Genomic DNA, 17,235 nt, shown 5'->3' on the forward strand with positions numbered 1-17,235 from the left:
TTGGGTGCGGTTGGGTATGGGGGGGGTTCACTTGTTTGAAGGTTAACTGCATTAAGATAATGTCATGTGGGCCCTTTGATGTCTGTGTCGTCCCCCACCCCCACCCCCCGATGGAAGTGTTGGTTCGTGCCCACAGGTTGTAGCCAGCAGGGTGGGTGACCCTCAAACCTCCCAGTGTGTTGTGCAGAGGTTCACTTTCTGCTTCTGGCACGTTTTTCTTTGTCTATTATTTCCCTCTCACCCATCTCCTTTTCTTTCTCCGCTTTTCCTTTCATCTCTCTCCCAGGACGGAATCGGTCGCTGAGAAGATGCTCACCAACTGGTTCACCTTCCTGCTTTACAAGTTCCTCAAGGTAAAATTGTCACACACACACACACACACACACACACACACACACACACACACACACACACACACACACACACACACACACACACACACACACACACACACACACACAACTTTTGAAGCAATACTGACAACGCCGGTGTTTTAGAATTGAAAAATGTCTCACTGACATGCACACACACCTCCACAGCTGCAGCATTAGATAAGGCAGAGGCAGCAGGATACCTATCCCTTACCTCTGCATTTCATGTGCTAAATTCTTCTTTCTCCCAATTGAGGAATCTGCAGAGTCTGAAGAGCTGTTCACACACAGCTAGCCATGTTGTTCTGATCACCGTAGCCTGTCGCACTAACGCATCCTCTCTTTGTGTCCCTGGCTGGATTCTTTCAGAGCCAGCAAAGTGTGTGTGCATGAATGGATGCCATTGTGTTTGAATTCCCGTTCAGAGCATTGGAGTTTAGCAAAAATAAGAAACCAGACATCTGACACAAATGCATTCTCTTATTTCTCTCTCTGTCTGTCTGTCTCAATGTCCTCCTTTTTGAATTCTATCCTCTGATTTCATATCAGAGGGAATCACCAAGGCTTAAAGTGTGCTAAATTCTCACTTTCATGCGCACATTCTCTACATTCAAACATTGCTGCAGCTAATCAGTTAGCAGTGGGGCCCTCAACCCCCGCCAGGACGGGCATTCTGGTGGACAGCGAACCAGCCAAGCCCCCAGGGGTCTCAGTTAGCATCTGTGAATGGGAGTGTGTCCACTTTTGGGTGTGCATGCATGTGTGTCTTGGCTTCCAATGTGAGACTGGACAGCCAGACTTGGTTCAGTAAAAGGGGAAAAGCTGTTGTGGACAGTTTTTTTAACAGCCGTGCCCTGGAACTTCAGACAAGAAAGGACACAAAAAAGGGGAAGAATGTAGAGAGAAAATGGTTTGAAGGAGGAATTAAAAAAAGAGGACAGAAATGATTATGGAGAGTTGAGAGGATGGGAGGACAGTTTTAAAATAAAAAAGCAGAACAAAGAGTACAAGAGAAAAGTGTGAGGAGGGAAATAAGGGGAATGGGGAAAATGAGTACGAAAGCAAAAACTTGCTGTAGCTAGCAGCGAGGTTACCAGCCCAGCTTTTATCCACCTTCTGCAATTCAGCACCTCTTTTTCTCCGGAGTTTTTTTAAGGGTCACATAAAAGAAAAGCCTGGAACAATTTCAAGGTTCAGCAAGGTGTGAATAGAGATGGGTAAAGGTCAAGTGGTTGTTCAAAGGGATGGAAGAGATGAAGCTTTTACGTACCAAAGGAAACAGGAGTAGGGGGGAAAAAAAAAATCCTTTCAACCATTACTTTAATCGAAGGGTTCACTTGTCCTGCTTTGCACCAGCTTGTTTGGGAGAGTGGGGGATCACATTGGTTGGTCTACTTCTGCATCAGAAGTGCTGCTTGTTGCTTCTATAAAAATGTCAGATGGCTGTTTGAAAACTTCATTGTTAAAGTGTAATAGAATTAATAAAAAGATCAAATATAATTGTAACAGGACACTGAAAACAAAATCACAGTGTACATCAGACCCGACCATTTCATAAATATACAGCATCAGTGCTGCTCTTCCACACTGGCACCATCCGACGGAGACAGAAGGGCCGAGACACCGCACAGGGCTGGTTTGTATGCTGCTAGACAGAGAGGACGTCTGCCGGTGTGCTGTGTTTCCACCATGGGAGGTAGGCAGTGCTAGATTATCCCACAGAGTTCATCTGACAGCTCACCGAGATGACTGACTCGTGCTGATGCGTGAACATGTCCAGCTGAAAGGGCGGAGCGCAGGACTTGTAAAATACGTCTTTGCTTCAAGGCTCAAAGCTGCTTGTTGAGCTAGTGTTAGAAAAAGAAAGGGGAAAAAAACAATATTTCCTTCTCAATGTTTTATTTGAATAAAGGTGAGATGATATGAAATGATCCTATATTTTCAAATACAAATTAAATGCTCAAGAAAATGAGGTAAAATATTAACCTGTAAATCTAAATATTTCCTACCGAGGAAGGCGGTGAGATGCTGTCAAATATAAGCTAATAGGCTGTAAAATGTGACTTATGTTTACACTGGACAGTTAACCTAACAGTTAACCTGTTGTTTTTCTCTTTCTGGCCTGGGAGTTCATTTAAACCCATCTGATTGTCTGCTTTCAGTTTTTAAGATACAGCTAAAGACGCTTTCAGAATAAAACCCGACATTACCCTTTAAAGAGAAACTAAGAAGTTACAAGCAGTGCTTCGTTGGCATGCCGGCCGAATGAGTGGCTGAAAAAGAGCGAGCGGAGGAAAAGAGATAGGGGACCCAACATCCCAGTGCTTGTTGCCTGGCTGACACGTCTCGCACACCAAAGTGCTTCTCCAAGCGTTTTTCACCCCTCAGTCGTTAACCTTCTATTAACTCCTCCATCAATTGCCACTCACTCACACTTTCTCTAATTTCTCTCCTCCTTGCTCACCCACTTGCTTTCGCACACACAAACAGAGATTTTTAAAGGGTGGGTTTTTTTGGTTTTTTTCCCCACAGAGGAGACACGGGAGAGAGACTGGAGTATGTGAGAGGAAAAAAAATTGTGTGTGTGTGTGCACGCACGCGTGTCCATGTGCGTGTGTGCGTGTCTGTTTTTAGCATGCTGTTAGCCAACACAGGCCATGGCCTTGTCCTTTACTGCCCTGCCTGTGGTTGGCTTAAAGAAGATTAGAAATGTAATTGGAGTTGCTCAGCGAGGCTGTGTACGTTTTCTTGTTTGGGTACTTTTTGCAGGGAAAGTTTTTGCAAAGTTGCATCTGTAGTTTGCATTTGAACAATCCATCTTTCTCTCTTTTCATCTATCCTCCTCTCGCCTTTCACTTCTTCCCCTCCTACTTCCTCCTTCATAATTCTTCCCCCTGTTTTTCAGGAATGTGCTGGTGAGCCTCTCTTCATGCTGTACTGCGCCATGAAGCAGCAAATGGAAAAGGGGCCGATAGATTCAATCACAGGAGAAGCCCGCTACTCCCTCAGCGAGGATAAACTCATCCGACAGCAAATTGACTACAAGACGTTGGTCAGTGGACACATACAGTTGGATCACACATTCGGTGCAGAGGGGAGGGTGTTAAACACATGCACACATACAGCTGGATGAATTTCAAATATGTGCATTGTTCCTGAGATTCTGGTTTTGTCTCAAAATGAGATCCGGCCTGTTAAATCCGGGATCATTTTGTGATTTGAACATCAAATAATTAAAAAACCAAAAGGACATCTGAAAACATACTTATGATAGTAACTAGTATCTGTGTCCATTGTTCCACACTTCAGTATTGGTTGTCAGATGCTGTGTAAGGTGTTTTATTTGCAGCTAAAGAGAATCCCCACAGGGTCATGTGTCCACACGACGATGGTTCTTGCTTCCAGTCTGTGCTGATTTCTTTGCCCTTTGCTCTTTGCTCAGACACTGCACTGTGTGAACCCAGAGAATGAGAACGCTCCCGAGGTGACGGTGAAGAGCCTCAACTGTGACACGGTGACGCAGGTGAAGGAGAAGCTGCTGGACGCTGTGTACAAGGGGACGCCGTACTCCCAGAGACCGAAGGCCTCGGATATGGACCTGGGTAAGGAGCGGGAAAAGTGCCGCATGCGCACGCCAAATAAACGCACACGGAACAGGTGCACTGCTATGGGGGGTCGTTTCAAGGGCTCTCTGAAGCAGTAGGGGGAACTTCTGTTGGGAGAGGTGAAAAATTACAGCGAAGTGCCAAAAGTCATTAAAATCATGTGCTCAGTTTCAATTAAATTTTCTGGATTCTGACTTCAGAGGAGGAATTTTTTTGGTGTAAATTCATTGGTGTGTCTAAAAAAGTGGCCACTGTGTCTATGAAATTCATCTTCTTGTAAAAAAAAAAACACAACCTCACCTAGCTCTGCTCTAATTGTGTGTGTATGTGTGTGTCCGACAGAATGGCGGCAGGGTAGGATGGCTCGCATCATCCTTCAGGACGAAGATGTCACCACCAAGATCGACAATGACTGGAAGAGGCTCAACACGCTGGCTCACTACCAGGTACCCAGCTCCTTTCATGCAGCATAAATCCCATGATCCTTTGTGATGAGACCAATAACTCCCCACTGATTTGGCTGCATATTCTTCAAGTATACTTTGAGCAGTGAAACATTTTGCGTACTTGGATAAAACAATCTCGCTGCTGGACATTTTGTGCCACGCTAACGGATCTTGAAATCGCTGTTTCAGGTGACAGATGGCTCGGTGATTGCCCTGGTGCCTAAACAGAACTCAGCCTACAACATCTCCAACTCCTCCACATTCACCAAATCCCTCAGCAGATACGGTACGAGAGAAGGTGTGTGTGTGTGTGTGTGTGTGTGTGTGTGTGTGTGTGTGTGTGTGTGTGTGTGTGTGTGTGTGTGTGTGTGTCTCCGTCTGTGTGTGCGTGTGCACGTGTGTGTGTGTGTGTGTGTGTGTGTGCGTGTGTACATGTGTGTCTGTGTGTTTTGTGTATGTGTGTACGTCTGTGTACAAGTGTATGTGTGTGTGCTAACTTCATAATGTGCGATCGTTTTTCTAACACCCTTAACACCAGTCAAAGAAAAATGTCTGTGTTGTTTTCAGATGAATTTATCATTTTTTGTATGTTAATTTTGTCTCTATAACAATATCACTTCTTATGTTTTGCTTTTGGTACCAGTGTCGGTGAACTGGTGGACTATTTGTTAACTCTTTCTTTAAACCGATAAAATGTATTTATACACTGAGTCGTAGGGACCAAATAAAGACTACATTTTGCTGAATAAATGTAAATCATAAATGGTCTGTACTTGTATAGCGCTTTATCACCTTTCGGTATCAAAGCGTTTTAACATGGTTTTCCCATTCACACACTAATGAGACAGATCACCATGCAAGGTGCTGCCATCAGGAGCACTTTCACACACCGATGGTACACCATCAGGAGCAACTTAGGGTTCAGTGTCTTGCTCAAGGATACTTAGGCATGTGGACAGGAGGAGCTGGGAATCGAACCACCAACCTTGCGATTAGTGTGCAACCCACTCTACCATCTGAGCCACAGCCTCCCTCATACACAATTAAAAATGTGTATTCAGACACAACAAAAAAAAATACACAAACAGGTAACAAAAAGATTTAAGAAAATAACTTTTTTTTTTCTCCATCTGCACACTTTAGCTGCTTCTCGTTGTACCATGCCTTTCTTTTCTAAGTCATAGTTTCAAACACACCCCATGCTGTTTACGGCCTGCCTGGAAGCATGACCACACCATGATGTCGTCCAACTCTCTCGGAGGTCTACTTTGATGTAGACGTGCAGGAAGATGCTCAGTGAGGTTGTGCAGAGAGGCTGTGCAGAGAGGTTAAGTTCTCACTCATGAGTTCTTGTTGCACTCTGAATGATAACTTAACCTCAAACATATTCTCTAACCGGCACCTGCCCTCACTGAAGAACAGGACAACATTACACAGCATAGCTGGGAGGTCTGATTGAGTTGTGACAAAGGGATTAGAAAACTTGAAAGGAAGTGTCGACATGAAATGAAAAAGTCTGCATTTTTTCACTGGAAAATAAAAGATGAAATTCTCAAACATGTATGCCAGAGATGCATATTTAAAGTAAATGCCATCCATCTTTATCAGGTCCAGATACCAGCATCCACATTTTAATACTAGTAGTGAAGTGGATCACGGTTCCATGTTTTCATCATGTTCTACCTCTGAGTCCCTCTCTGGTCTACAGTAACTCTGCTCCTCAGCCCTGCCTCTGGCAAACACATAAATACTCACTAACACCCCCATCAAACTCGCTCTGTACTTCCTGACATTTTGAACTGCTCAATCCTTTCCCTGCTTTGTCACGGAAGTGACAAGCATTCAAACTGGCAGCATAATACTCTGTGTCACAAATAGGGGATCACCATCCAACTAAAAGAGTGAGGGTGGGGGGAAGGTGGGAGAGTGACAGATAAATTTATTCTGGAATGAAAGAGTGACGTGCAGCTAGAGGAAGCTGTCAGCTCTCAAAAATGCTTTTAACTTCAGAGACTTTTTGCACTCTGAGGCTGTATCAGGTGTTTTTATTTATATCTTACTTGACTTTTGTAGATTGGTTTTCCTTCAAATGATGATTAAGACAGAATGCATTTTAACGTATTAATACATTATTAACTACCAAGTAAGTATAAAGTATGAGATGTTTTATACAAGTAATGAGATGATATTTGCCAAATAACATTCTTACCTGCTGCACTAAAGGCTGCCGGAAACTTTGGCCCTTTGCAAAACATTCACTCCTCATTTAACTGACTTATTCCTGAATACCTAAAGTAAAAAGATCGAAACTGATATGACAAATTACATTAAAAACTTTTTTTTCTTGGTCCTTTCACTCAATTCTTCTATTTGTCTCCTCCTTTCCCTCCGTTTCTGTGCAGAGAGCATGCTGAGGACAGCCAGCAGTCCTGACAGTTTGCGCTCCCGAACACCCATGATCACCCCCGACCTCGAGAGCGGCACCAAACTGTGGCATCTGGTGAAGAATCATGACCACTCGGACCAGAGGGAGGGCGACAGAGGGAGCAAGATGGTCTCCGAGATCTACCTGACCAGACTGCTGGCTACCAAGGTAATGAGAAGCTCTATATCCACACACACACACACACACACACACACACACACACACACACACACACACACACACACACACACACACACACACACACATTTAGACAACGTTAGCCTGAACCCCTGCTCCACCACATCCTTGTCATGTACCCCATTTCCACCAGCAGCCCCTGTTGACCTTTGTTGGGTGATGGTCTCGAAGCTCATTAACATTTTTCATAACCTTTTCCACAAAGACACACATATGCATAGTCTTAATTAGGAGGTTGACCTTTGACTATTGAGTTGTTTGGTTGGTGGTACCGGGCCCTCTGTTGGTGGCCTCGGGGCTTTTAGGGCCCGGCCATCATTACTCACCAAATCCCTCACGTTTTTATGCAGCATGTGTCTTCAGATGATGATCACAAAGGTTACTTTCAAACGTGCGGTCCGCTGAGGTGTTTGTGTTTCCTTGTGTGTCCCGGAGAAACAAACAGCGTGTATTTCATCCCCCCAGTTAAATTGTTGAACCACCATGGAGCAGAGCGGGATTGAGTTCCCATCACTGTCAAAATGTTTTGTGACACAGCAGTCGACCACAGGAACTGCTTTGTATTCTGCTTCTGTTGAAGCTGGTACAGTGTTGGCTTCATTACGGAGCCTTTCAGCAGCAGCTCGGAGGTCTGTGGATGATTTTCAACTAGACGGTCAGTTAGTGTATTCTTCTGAATGGTCCCAAACACAAATGTTCTACAAAGCAAAAGTTACCCTTTTATATATCTCACATTTGCCAATATTCAATAAATGAATATGATACGGAGGATTAAAAGGCTGATGTTGTTTAGTGTCTTGAAGAATTTTGGTGTTTAGTTTGTCATAATCTACAAAAATTTCTCCTTCAAAATATACAGCCATTTGGCTTCCTGAAAAAAAAGGAGTAATGCGCTCAGATTTTTAACAGGATAATTTTATGTTATGACATAAAGCTGTGATTATCATTTTTGAGGTAAAGGTTTTCAGGACTTGTCTGTACAGGTCAGACACACGACAACGGAGTGGATCACTGGTTTTATTATAGTGAAGAAAAGCCTAATAAGCATTTTTAGAGTCAATAAAAAACGTTTCAAATACAAGCGATGACTGTATTGTGTGAATCCACTGAGAGCTGACACTTCTTTCTTCACATCAATCTGCCACACTTTATAAAAAAGGCTCGTGGACCGCTGTTGGAAACATACATTACATCCACACAGTCACGCAGATCAGCAGATCCACTCCCAAACACACCGTCTGCCCATACAGCCGAACAACAGTGTCAGACTCCTGCTCTCATTTGCAAGTACTAAGTACAGGCACACCCTGGTGCTTCCTCTCCCCCGATGTTTCACTCATTAACTGTAGATTTTCATTGTTTGAGCTCCAGGTACGAAAGTGCAAGGTTAGCGGCATCAGTGCTGCCTCGACTGGGAAATGATTAACATGCAAGCCAGAGGAAGACAATGGGGGGAACTTGGAGCGCTGCAGTTTGTTCTTATTTATTACAGCCCCCACAGCTTTGTGTGTTTAGGAAGCTGATCTGTGAATGTGTGAAGGAATACAAAACTGCAGATTCAACTTCTGGCTGATTTAAATAAGGTTTTGTTAAAAAAAATTTAAAAATAAATAAATAAATTTAAAAAAAAGGTGGCCTGGATGCTTGAAGATGGAAAAGAACGCGCCGAACGCCTGTGGGAAATATCAAATCATTTCAACTTCAGAAGACTTTGTGAGGATTCTGAATCTCCAGAGCTGTGTGATGTGGTAAAAACACTGCAGAACAGCCTTAGGCTGAACTCTCATTGGGCCTCATCTTAAATACTGTAAAGAACACTGAGCATCATCACAAACTCTCAGAAAGTTGGAGCACTGAAAGCAAAGCTCTGTCATTCTCAAACACCTGCTCCTGACAGCCATCGCCTACAGCCAGATCATCACCAGCACAGACGAATGTGCGAGCAGAGGCAGTTCTTTAGTGGAGCTGCAACACCACTGCTTAAACATTCATCAAAGTCTAACAGGGATACGTACTTTAGAATTATAATGACTTCGTCAGAGACTGAGGACGCATCGCGTCTTCAAATTCCCCAAATCTTATGTACCCTGACACACTGATGATCATGTATCCTGCATGAGCGCACCACCACACCAAACCAGGAAGTATCAAATATTTTGAGCAGGCTACTAATCTAGCGTTGGTTCTCGTGTTCAGGGAACACTCCAGAAGTTTGTGGACGACCTGTTCGAGACCATCTTCAGCACAGCACACCGAGGCAGCGCCCTGCCTCTCGCCATCAAGTACATGTTTGACTTCTTGGACGAGCAGGCGGACAAGCACTCCATATCAGACTCTGACGTACGGCACACATGGAAAAGCAACTGGTGAGTTTGTGCGTGTGCATGCTGTTTGTGTGTAGTTAGTGCCCTCGCAAGGTTGGTATAATGTAACAAAAACTGGACAGTAAGCTGGCAAATATGCAGCACTCTTACATTGGTGGTGCAGCCAGAGTGTGTGTGTGCAGAGTGTGTGTGTGCAGCTTCAATCGTTGCGTTGATCTCCGCACCTTAATAGCTTGTCAAGCGCTGCGAACTCTGCAGCTCTTCATCGCTCTCCTTCCACCTCATCGTTTTCTCTCCATCCTTCCAGTCTTCCGCTGAGGTTCTGGGTGAATGTGATCAAGAACCCGCAGTTTGTCTTTGACATCCACAAGAACAGCATTACAGACGCCTGCTTGTCTGTGGTGGCTCAGACCTTCATGGACTCGTGTTCGACGTCGGAGCACAAACTGGGGAAGGACTCGCCCTCCAACAAGCTGCTGTACGCTAAAGACATCCCCAACTACAAGAACTGGGTAGAAAGGTATGTCACGGGGCACGTTTGAGATTGTGATGAGAAGTTTGTGTCGTTTTAAAGGCAGTTTAAAGAACGTAAACTCTTTTTGTGTCCAGGTACTACTCTGACATCTCCAGGATGCCGGCCATCAGCGACCAGGACATGAGTGCTTACCTGGCGGAGCAGTCACGCCTGCACGCCAACCAGTTCAACAGCATGTCAGCCCTCCATGAGATCTACTCCTACATCGTCAAGTACAAGGATGAGGTGAGGTTTAAGTCTCTTTGTCTTTTTGGAAACCAAGAGGCAACATTTTTTCGCAGTGTTGATTGTTAGAGTACTGAACAGAGCTTTCATTAAGGCTGACTCAGGTTTAAAACGCTAATGTGATCAGCCAAACTGAAGAACCTAAAGGAAGTACATGTAGAGCTCATTAACGGTTGTACACAGCTTGAATGCACCAGAGGGCTGCATAGTTAATCGTATTGAAATTGCTATTTTGATTCATGCCTCTTTACAATCTCATTTCTGAATGCCAACGATTCTGACGCATTTTCATTTGGGACATCAGCTGTATTAAAACAAGCGCTCCTACTCTGTCCCTCAACCAATAACAACGCAGCATTACACCATGTGATGTGGAGCAGCAGTGAGGAAAATAAACCCAGTGAGGTACAGAAAAAGGAAAAAAATCTGAAAAATACTTTTTCTAAAAGGTTCCGTTTCATAAAAGAAGACAAAAAAAAAAATTGAATTTGATTGTTTTTATGTTCAGTATCAGATTCATGAAGCTGCTGCATTTAAGCCAACAAGAGCGTTACCCTTCTGTTAGCAAAGTGGATGTACCGGTGTCATGCTGAGTTCTGCCTGCCCGTCGAGAAATGCACGTATCTCGCAGGAACGCGCACAGCTGAAGGGAAAAGTACCAGACGTTGTAGCACAACTACTGTTTCAAAACGATGTACTCTTCTCTGCCAGGTTCATCATTGATGATAAATTGTGCTCATAAGACCATTTGATATCCGAGTGTCATTATTGAGTGATAAAGGTTTCATGCATTTTTCAGCAGAACTGATTGCAGCTGCCAGGTAATGCAGCTTCTGTTGGTTCAGTGTAGGTCATTTATTTCAATTCATTGTGTCGAGACAAAACGGCCCAAAATATGAGGTACGTCTCTCTTCAAGGCAAAACATGGTGATTCTCGTGGCCCCAACGCACCATAAACCAGCCACCTGTGATTTCGTCCTCGTCCTGCCTTATTTGGGCAGAAAAGTCTCCATGTTTTGAAAGAAAAAGATAGCACATTTGTAGCTTTTGCCGACCTTGTCCCCTTTCTATTTTCAGATCTTGTCGGCTTTGGAGCGGGACGAGCAGGCGAGGAGGCAGAGACTGAGGAGCAAGCTGGAGCAGGTCATCGACACAATGGCCCTGACCAGCTGAGGACCATCCAGCGCCTCCTTATTCCTCCTTCTCCACACTCCTCCTCTCCATCTGTCTCTCTCTCCCTCGCTCCTCTCACCCAGACAACAAACAAAACTCCAACCCCCGACAATACGACGGACGAGCTGCAAAAGGACCGAAGCAGTACACTGCAAACCGGGAGGGGTTCGGCAGAGATGGGCGGACCTGTGTACGCTTACATGTGTATGTGTGTGTTTGTCTGCAGCCCCGTACAGTGTGTGGGCACGTGTCTGTGTGAAAGACTGGGACACCGGACATTTTCACACGCATACATGGAGAACATGTCAGCTGACAGCATTTGATTATCGTGGATGTTGGTGTTTGTGGTTTGCTTGATTTTTGATTTCAGGAGTTTTGTCGTGTTGACGCGATGGTCAGGAAAGAAACGATGGACACCTCGAAAAGGAACTCCATATATGGTGTCATTAGCAGAATGGACCAATCTGTGATGAGCCAATGGAGAGAGGCTCTAGGTCATGTGACTCCACCAATTGTCACAGTTTTAAAGGATGTTAGATTTGTTTCTTTTTTTGTATAAATGTAATCAACTGCCCACTCTCTGATCTCTCGCCACTTGTATTACTGCTGAATTTGCACAATTTACAGAAACGTTACAAAGCAAGACTATATAGATATTATATATAAATACAGCTACGTTTTTAAAGAAAGATTAGGGAGAAAACATTTTTGTTGTTTTCTTTTTCATTTTAATCCAACAAATGCGATAAAAATAAAACCACAAAACATGATTTGATATTTCAAGTACAAAAAAAAAAGACAACGTAGACGAGAAAAAAAAGACAACGAAAAACAAACAAAAAAGTCGTACTGTGCCATGTTTTCTTTGAATGTTGTTTAGTGCAAAGACATTTTGTTAGATGGAATGTGCTACCGTATGATTTTAAATATGAACATGCCTCGTGACTGAAAAGAATTGTTTGCGTAACGACCCTTTAGAAGATCCCTGTTGAAAGTGACAGTAAGCAGAGACGACACGCAAAGTTGTCCGAGTTATGGAGAGTCCCTGTTGTCATGGCGATGACATGAAGTTGCTGTTGTTTCTTATTCAATTGGTGCAATCTGTTGGTTTCACGAAAGCCAAATATATCCTCCCAGGATTGTTGCTTTATCACGGCCACGTCGGTGTCCGGCTTCCATAGCTGGTTTCTTTTCTTCGAGGGTCAAGAAGTTGACCGTTCAGTGGATCATGGTTTAGTGACTGAACAATGAAGTAGCTATGTTGCACTACCTGAAATATTCCTGTTCACTATAAAGAAAAAAAATCACAGAGCCGCCGTATCTAACTGTTAGGATTCCACAGGCCATGTGTTCGTGTGAGCCATCCATCCCTTGAAGGGTCATTCATTTTCCGACAGTCCTGCAAGAGCAAAGCCAAAATGTTGGTGCTCGCAGACCTCGGTTTTAATTCTTTTCAGGAGCCACAATGAGGTCAGGTGGAGCTTAGCAGTGGTGACACAAAGTCAGAAAAGCCTAAAGCCACTGGGTTTTTTGTTTTTTTCATTTTCTCAATGTTAATACTCATATAGAGGGGAAAGGAGAAGACATACCGAGTGTTTCCCTTCACCTCCAACCTATATATTTGAGACATGGGGTTAAGCTTTTTATCCATGAGGAGGATATAGAAAGACACAGAGGTGAGACACCTCTGTTCATTAGCTACCCGAGGCTGAGTAATCCTCCCCTTAGCCTGCAGCTCTTGTTTCAGAACTAGCCTATTGCCATGTGTGGCTTAAGCTTTTTATATTACTGCTCTCTTTAGAGGATTTCTTTGTTTCTCTTTTTTGAAGTCTTGAAGTCATGGTTTTTGACTTTGTGGTGAGAAATACGATTTTTTTTTTTCTGCTTGCCGAAAAACCAAACTGTGGTCTGTATAATGTTTTTGTTGTTTTGTTGTAAATTGTATACTTTTTCATGATGAACAAAAGCTGTTTGCCATTTTTTTGTATCCGGTTTTATTTTTTTCGTTTGTTTGTTTTAGTCTTTTTATTTTCAACATGTAAATTGTACATTTTACGGTACACAGAAGACAAAAATTCGCTTCAGTTTGCCTGAAGTCGAAGTACTTGACCGAACTCAAGGTTTATTTTCCTGATCTCAAGGATCAAAGATGAAATTGTGGAATCTGATGAGCATCTGTGTTGTCGTGATGGAAATGTGACTTGCTGCTTTAACTCTTGTATCTTGTTTTTTCTATCAAAACATTAGGGCTGTCATTTTATGCTGATCATAAATGCTGTCGCTATCCAACCCTCCCTTTTGTTTACTGTACACGTCTGAGATGTGACATGACTTTTACAGCTACTTCAACTGGATCTTTGTAGGGACTCTGTAGTTCACTATGTACCCAATAACAAAACAGTCTTAAGGGACCACTCTGCCCATGTAAGGATAGAAGTTTCTCCTCTTCCCCTCACCATGTTGGCTACACACATCATTTCTGTTAGGGGTAATGAGTACTGCAGAAATATGCTTAGTCCACTATACAAACATTTTAAAGATGGTTTTTTTTTGTTCCCCTCAGTTTCCTCTGACTTTTTGCTGCATTCGTACATTTTTGGTGCTCTTATTATATACATCACATGACAAGGAAATAAATGACTGCTGAGGCTCAGCGGTGCTGCTAACAGCAGTCCTTTGAATGATCTGTAGGAGTACGGTGTACATTTGGGACAAATCCACGGACGAACTGAGGACGCAGCGTCCACCTGGCGATCTGTCTGGCTTTTTTTTTTTTTTTAAAGACACTTCAACATTCTCAATCCATTCTCAGGTTCACGCTCCATTTGTGTCATATTCTGCTCGTAGTTCGGTTGGTTAAATGACTGCTGAGGGAGTCGGGCCTGTTTACCGTTTGCATGGCTGTTTGCCTTCTAGATTGACCTGCTTTGCAAGTCCAGTCATATCTTTAGAAGAACTTCCCAGCTGCTCTCTATCCTTCATTTTGCACTGTTTAGTATGACAAGTGACTTGTATTTATTGTTACTGAGGTGGTATCCAGAATGTCCTTTGTCTAAGAGTGCTGGTGTCACCTAGAGCAGCCAGCATCTGCTGCTGACTTAGAACCGTGTCCCGAGAACAACGTGCTGACTGTAGTTTGACCGAGTTGCTGGGTTTAATGCTGTTTTTTCAATCACATCAGAACAAATTAAGCAAGTGGAATTCACTGCACTGCCCTCGGTGTGAGCAGATTCAGCACATAGTCATGTTCAATTCTCAGCTCTTTAGACATGCTTTGTCGTTTCTGCCTTTCCAAGCCATTGTGGTATCAAACAAAGTCTTTTAACTCTCTGTTTTCAGTTGTTGTTGGGTTTTTTTTCCTGCTTTCTTCTGATTCTGGAAAATTCAGTCGTTCTTTTGTTTTGTTTTATGAAGTTACATAGGATCCATGGAAACACAGCAAATTAATTTCAGATAGATGTGGCAAAAGAATTTTAATACTACAATAACTCTGATGCATTTTTAGAGTTTCAGACTTGAAGCAACTGTCACAAGTTTGCAGGTTAACATTCATTGTGTAAATATCCTGTTATTTCCTATTTTGCAGATTTACTACTTGTAAATAAACACGCATCAAGGAGAGATTAAACATTTTTTGCTAAATAAGATGTGACTTGGATTGTTTTATTTTATGACTGATACCCTGTTTATAGATGAGAAAAACAGCTGTCATGCTGCTCAGTTATTAAATGGTCCTGTAGTGGAATTCACACTGAAATATTGTGTTGGACAGACCTTTAACTCTCCCCATTTACTTATTTAGATGATCCAATCATCTGCTCATCCTCAGAGAGATTCTGTCAGGAAACAGGGAGATGGTAGCTGCCTGAGTCGTGGTGAGTGTTTTTCAACTCTCACCCACCTGCTTTTCATTTGAAATAGACAGGAGTGCAGTACTGTACTGACCAAGAACACAGAGCCTGTCACACATCAGCAAAATTCACCTGCACGTCTCCGTGTAATATGTGTTTCAATAAGCTATTTGACAAGTAAACTACTCGCAGGGCTGCTTGGAAATACTTGAGAAGGCAAACTAACAGCCAGTAGGAACTTCCTCTTGGTCTTCAGTCACAATATCACTGATCTTCTTACTATTTACTCAGTATTATAACCTCCTCCTAGAATATTTGACTGGATGGTCTGAAGGATTTGTTCATAATTCAGTTTTACACATTTACTGAAGAGGAGAAAAACTGCTGTGACCCAGCCAGCTTGTTAAGTGGTACCTCAAGTTCCTACAATTTTTCAAAAGTTCAATTTTTGCCCTTTATTCCTGTTTCATATTTGCCTGTTGAGTGATAAGCAGTGTATCCCTTGACAGAAGAGGTATACATTGAAGTGGACGATGCAACATTAGCGGCTTTTGACTCTCCGTTTCCTCCATGATCAGAACTGTCAAGACAGTTTTTCGTTGACTAAAGTTGACTTCAGTGCTAAAAGTTTGTTTGAATTTATTTCACCTCAATGGATTCACGAATCCCGGCAATCTCACTGAAACACGACCAGTTTGTGAGGATATTTCACTGTTATGTATGCTGGTGTAACCAGACCTTTATTCACCGTGCAGGCCTGTGAGGCAGATAGAAACAGGTTTAATACACTTTCGGTTCTCCGTATGCCTACGTGATAAACCTCATTAATTTTATCGAGTTTTATTTTATTTTCAATTATCTTTTTATTTCGCTAAATGCAAAATTGTTTTCAGCAACATGTATGGAAAATTGACAGGACAGCTGCAATTAAATACTTCTGGAGCCTATTTAATCTGTATTACATTAAAAAAATTAAATTGATAGTGTATCCTTGGAATCATAATTTTATACATTTTGAAAAGGTTTGTATTGAGGCAAAGCTCCAATGTGGCTTCCTGTCTATCAGCATTTAACATGTGAAATTTTTTTGCAAAACTGATTCTTTTGATATTGGCACCAAATTGTATCTGTGATACTTTACATTTTTCCTATTGATACCGAGCCTACACATTCATTCTGGCTTCTTAATGGCCTGTGTCATTTACTGTCAAAGAATTAAGGTTGAAAATGTTCAGTGAAGAGAAACCTTCCTGTATCTCCCTGCCTTTCATAACATGACCAGCATCATTAATCATTCTTACAGCGGCGTACTTGAGTGGCTGCTGGGGGTTTGTTCTCCGGAGCTGTTAATACTAACACATTTACCTTCTAACCATACATCATGCCTGCACTGCCCTCAGCTTACATGGGCGCCTGAATGGAAGAGCGGCCCCGAGCGACTCCCACAGCAGAGCGTCAGCTGGCTCAGACGGGTTGGGCCGCTGCTGCTCATGGCTTATATTGTTGCAGCAACAGAAGGAGAGACGAGGAAGAAAGCGCTGGAATACACCAAAACCACCTTGTCCTTTTTTTTTTTTACAGCTTGCCTTGAACTGGCATCACTCCCCCACCCCACCCCAGCAGATTCAATGAGCCCAGATAGACAGAAAATGTTATCGTTCACACCGTGTGTAACCAGCCGGGCTAATTCAATTAAAATTCCATCCAAGGAAGAACGCTGAAATTGCGTAATGGTCGTGGGAGCACTGAATCTCGTAATGATCCTGTCAAGAGGCAAATGATCTTGCAGCGCGAACATTATGATAAATTCCTTGCAAAGCACAAGATGCTCACCCGCCCTCTCACCCCGCCCCCCCTGCACGCAAAATTCTGTTGCCATAGTTAATAAAGCCGTGATCTATATTTGCCCCCCTCCCCTTTCCTTTTTAATCTCGTTTGGTTACAATTGAAAAGGGCTCTGTTTTATCACATGCTGAACCCAGTGAAATTGAAATTCTATTTTAGCTGAGGAGTCTTTTGGTATCTGTCAATGTGTGTTGCATCAAGTGCATGGCGGAACCGGGGCACCATGAGTGGCAGCAG

At 43.0% G+C, this 17,235-nt stretch overlaps 1 protein-coding gene across 3 annotated transcripts in view; it reads left to right on the forward strand.

Moving 5' to 3' along the window:
- plxna1b (plexin A1b) overlaps window positions 1-14,947 on the forward strand; it is a 193,872-nt gene extending 178,925 nt beyond the window's left edge. For all 3 annotated transcript variants that reach the window (XM_069711326.1, XM_069711341.1, XM_069711333.1), the window contains exons 23-32: window positions 287-353; window positions 3,277-3,423; window positions 3,814-3,973; window positions 4,319-4,422; window positions 4,612-4,708; window positions 6,825-7,015; window positions 9,242-9,411; window positions 9,677-9,889; window positions 9,979-10,129; window positions 11,207-14,947. In XM_069711326.1, coding sequence (XP_069567427.1) covers window positions 287-353; window positions 3,277-3,423; window positions 3,814-3,973; window positions 4,319-4,422; window positions 4,612-4,708; window positions 6,825-7,015; window positions 9,242-9,411; window positions 9,677-9,889; window positions 9,979-10,129; window positions 11,207-11,302 — 1,396 coding nt within the window. In that variant the 3' untranslated portion in view covers window positions 11,303-14,947. The remainder of the gene's footprint in view (window positions 1-286; window positions 354-3,276; window positions 3,424-3,813; window positions 3,974-4,318; window positions 4,423-4,611; window positions 4,709-6,824; window positions 7,016-9,241; window positions 9,412-9,676; window positions 9,890-9,978; window positions 10,130-11,206) is intronic.
- Window positions 14,948-17,235: the final 2,288 nt, after the last annotated feature.

This window comes from Brachyistius frenatus, unplaced genomic scaffold (assembly GCF_029030835.1).
Source record: "Brachyistius frenatus isolate BFR_SWC_R1_liver_20210118 unplaced genomic scaffold, ASM2903083v1 Contig_4, whole genome shotgun sequence".
Taxonomy (NCBI): Eukaryota; Metazoa; Chordata; class Actinopteri; family Embiotocidae; genus Brachyistius; species Brachyistius frenatus.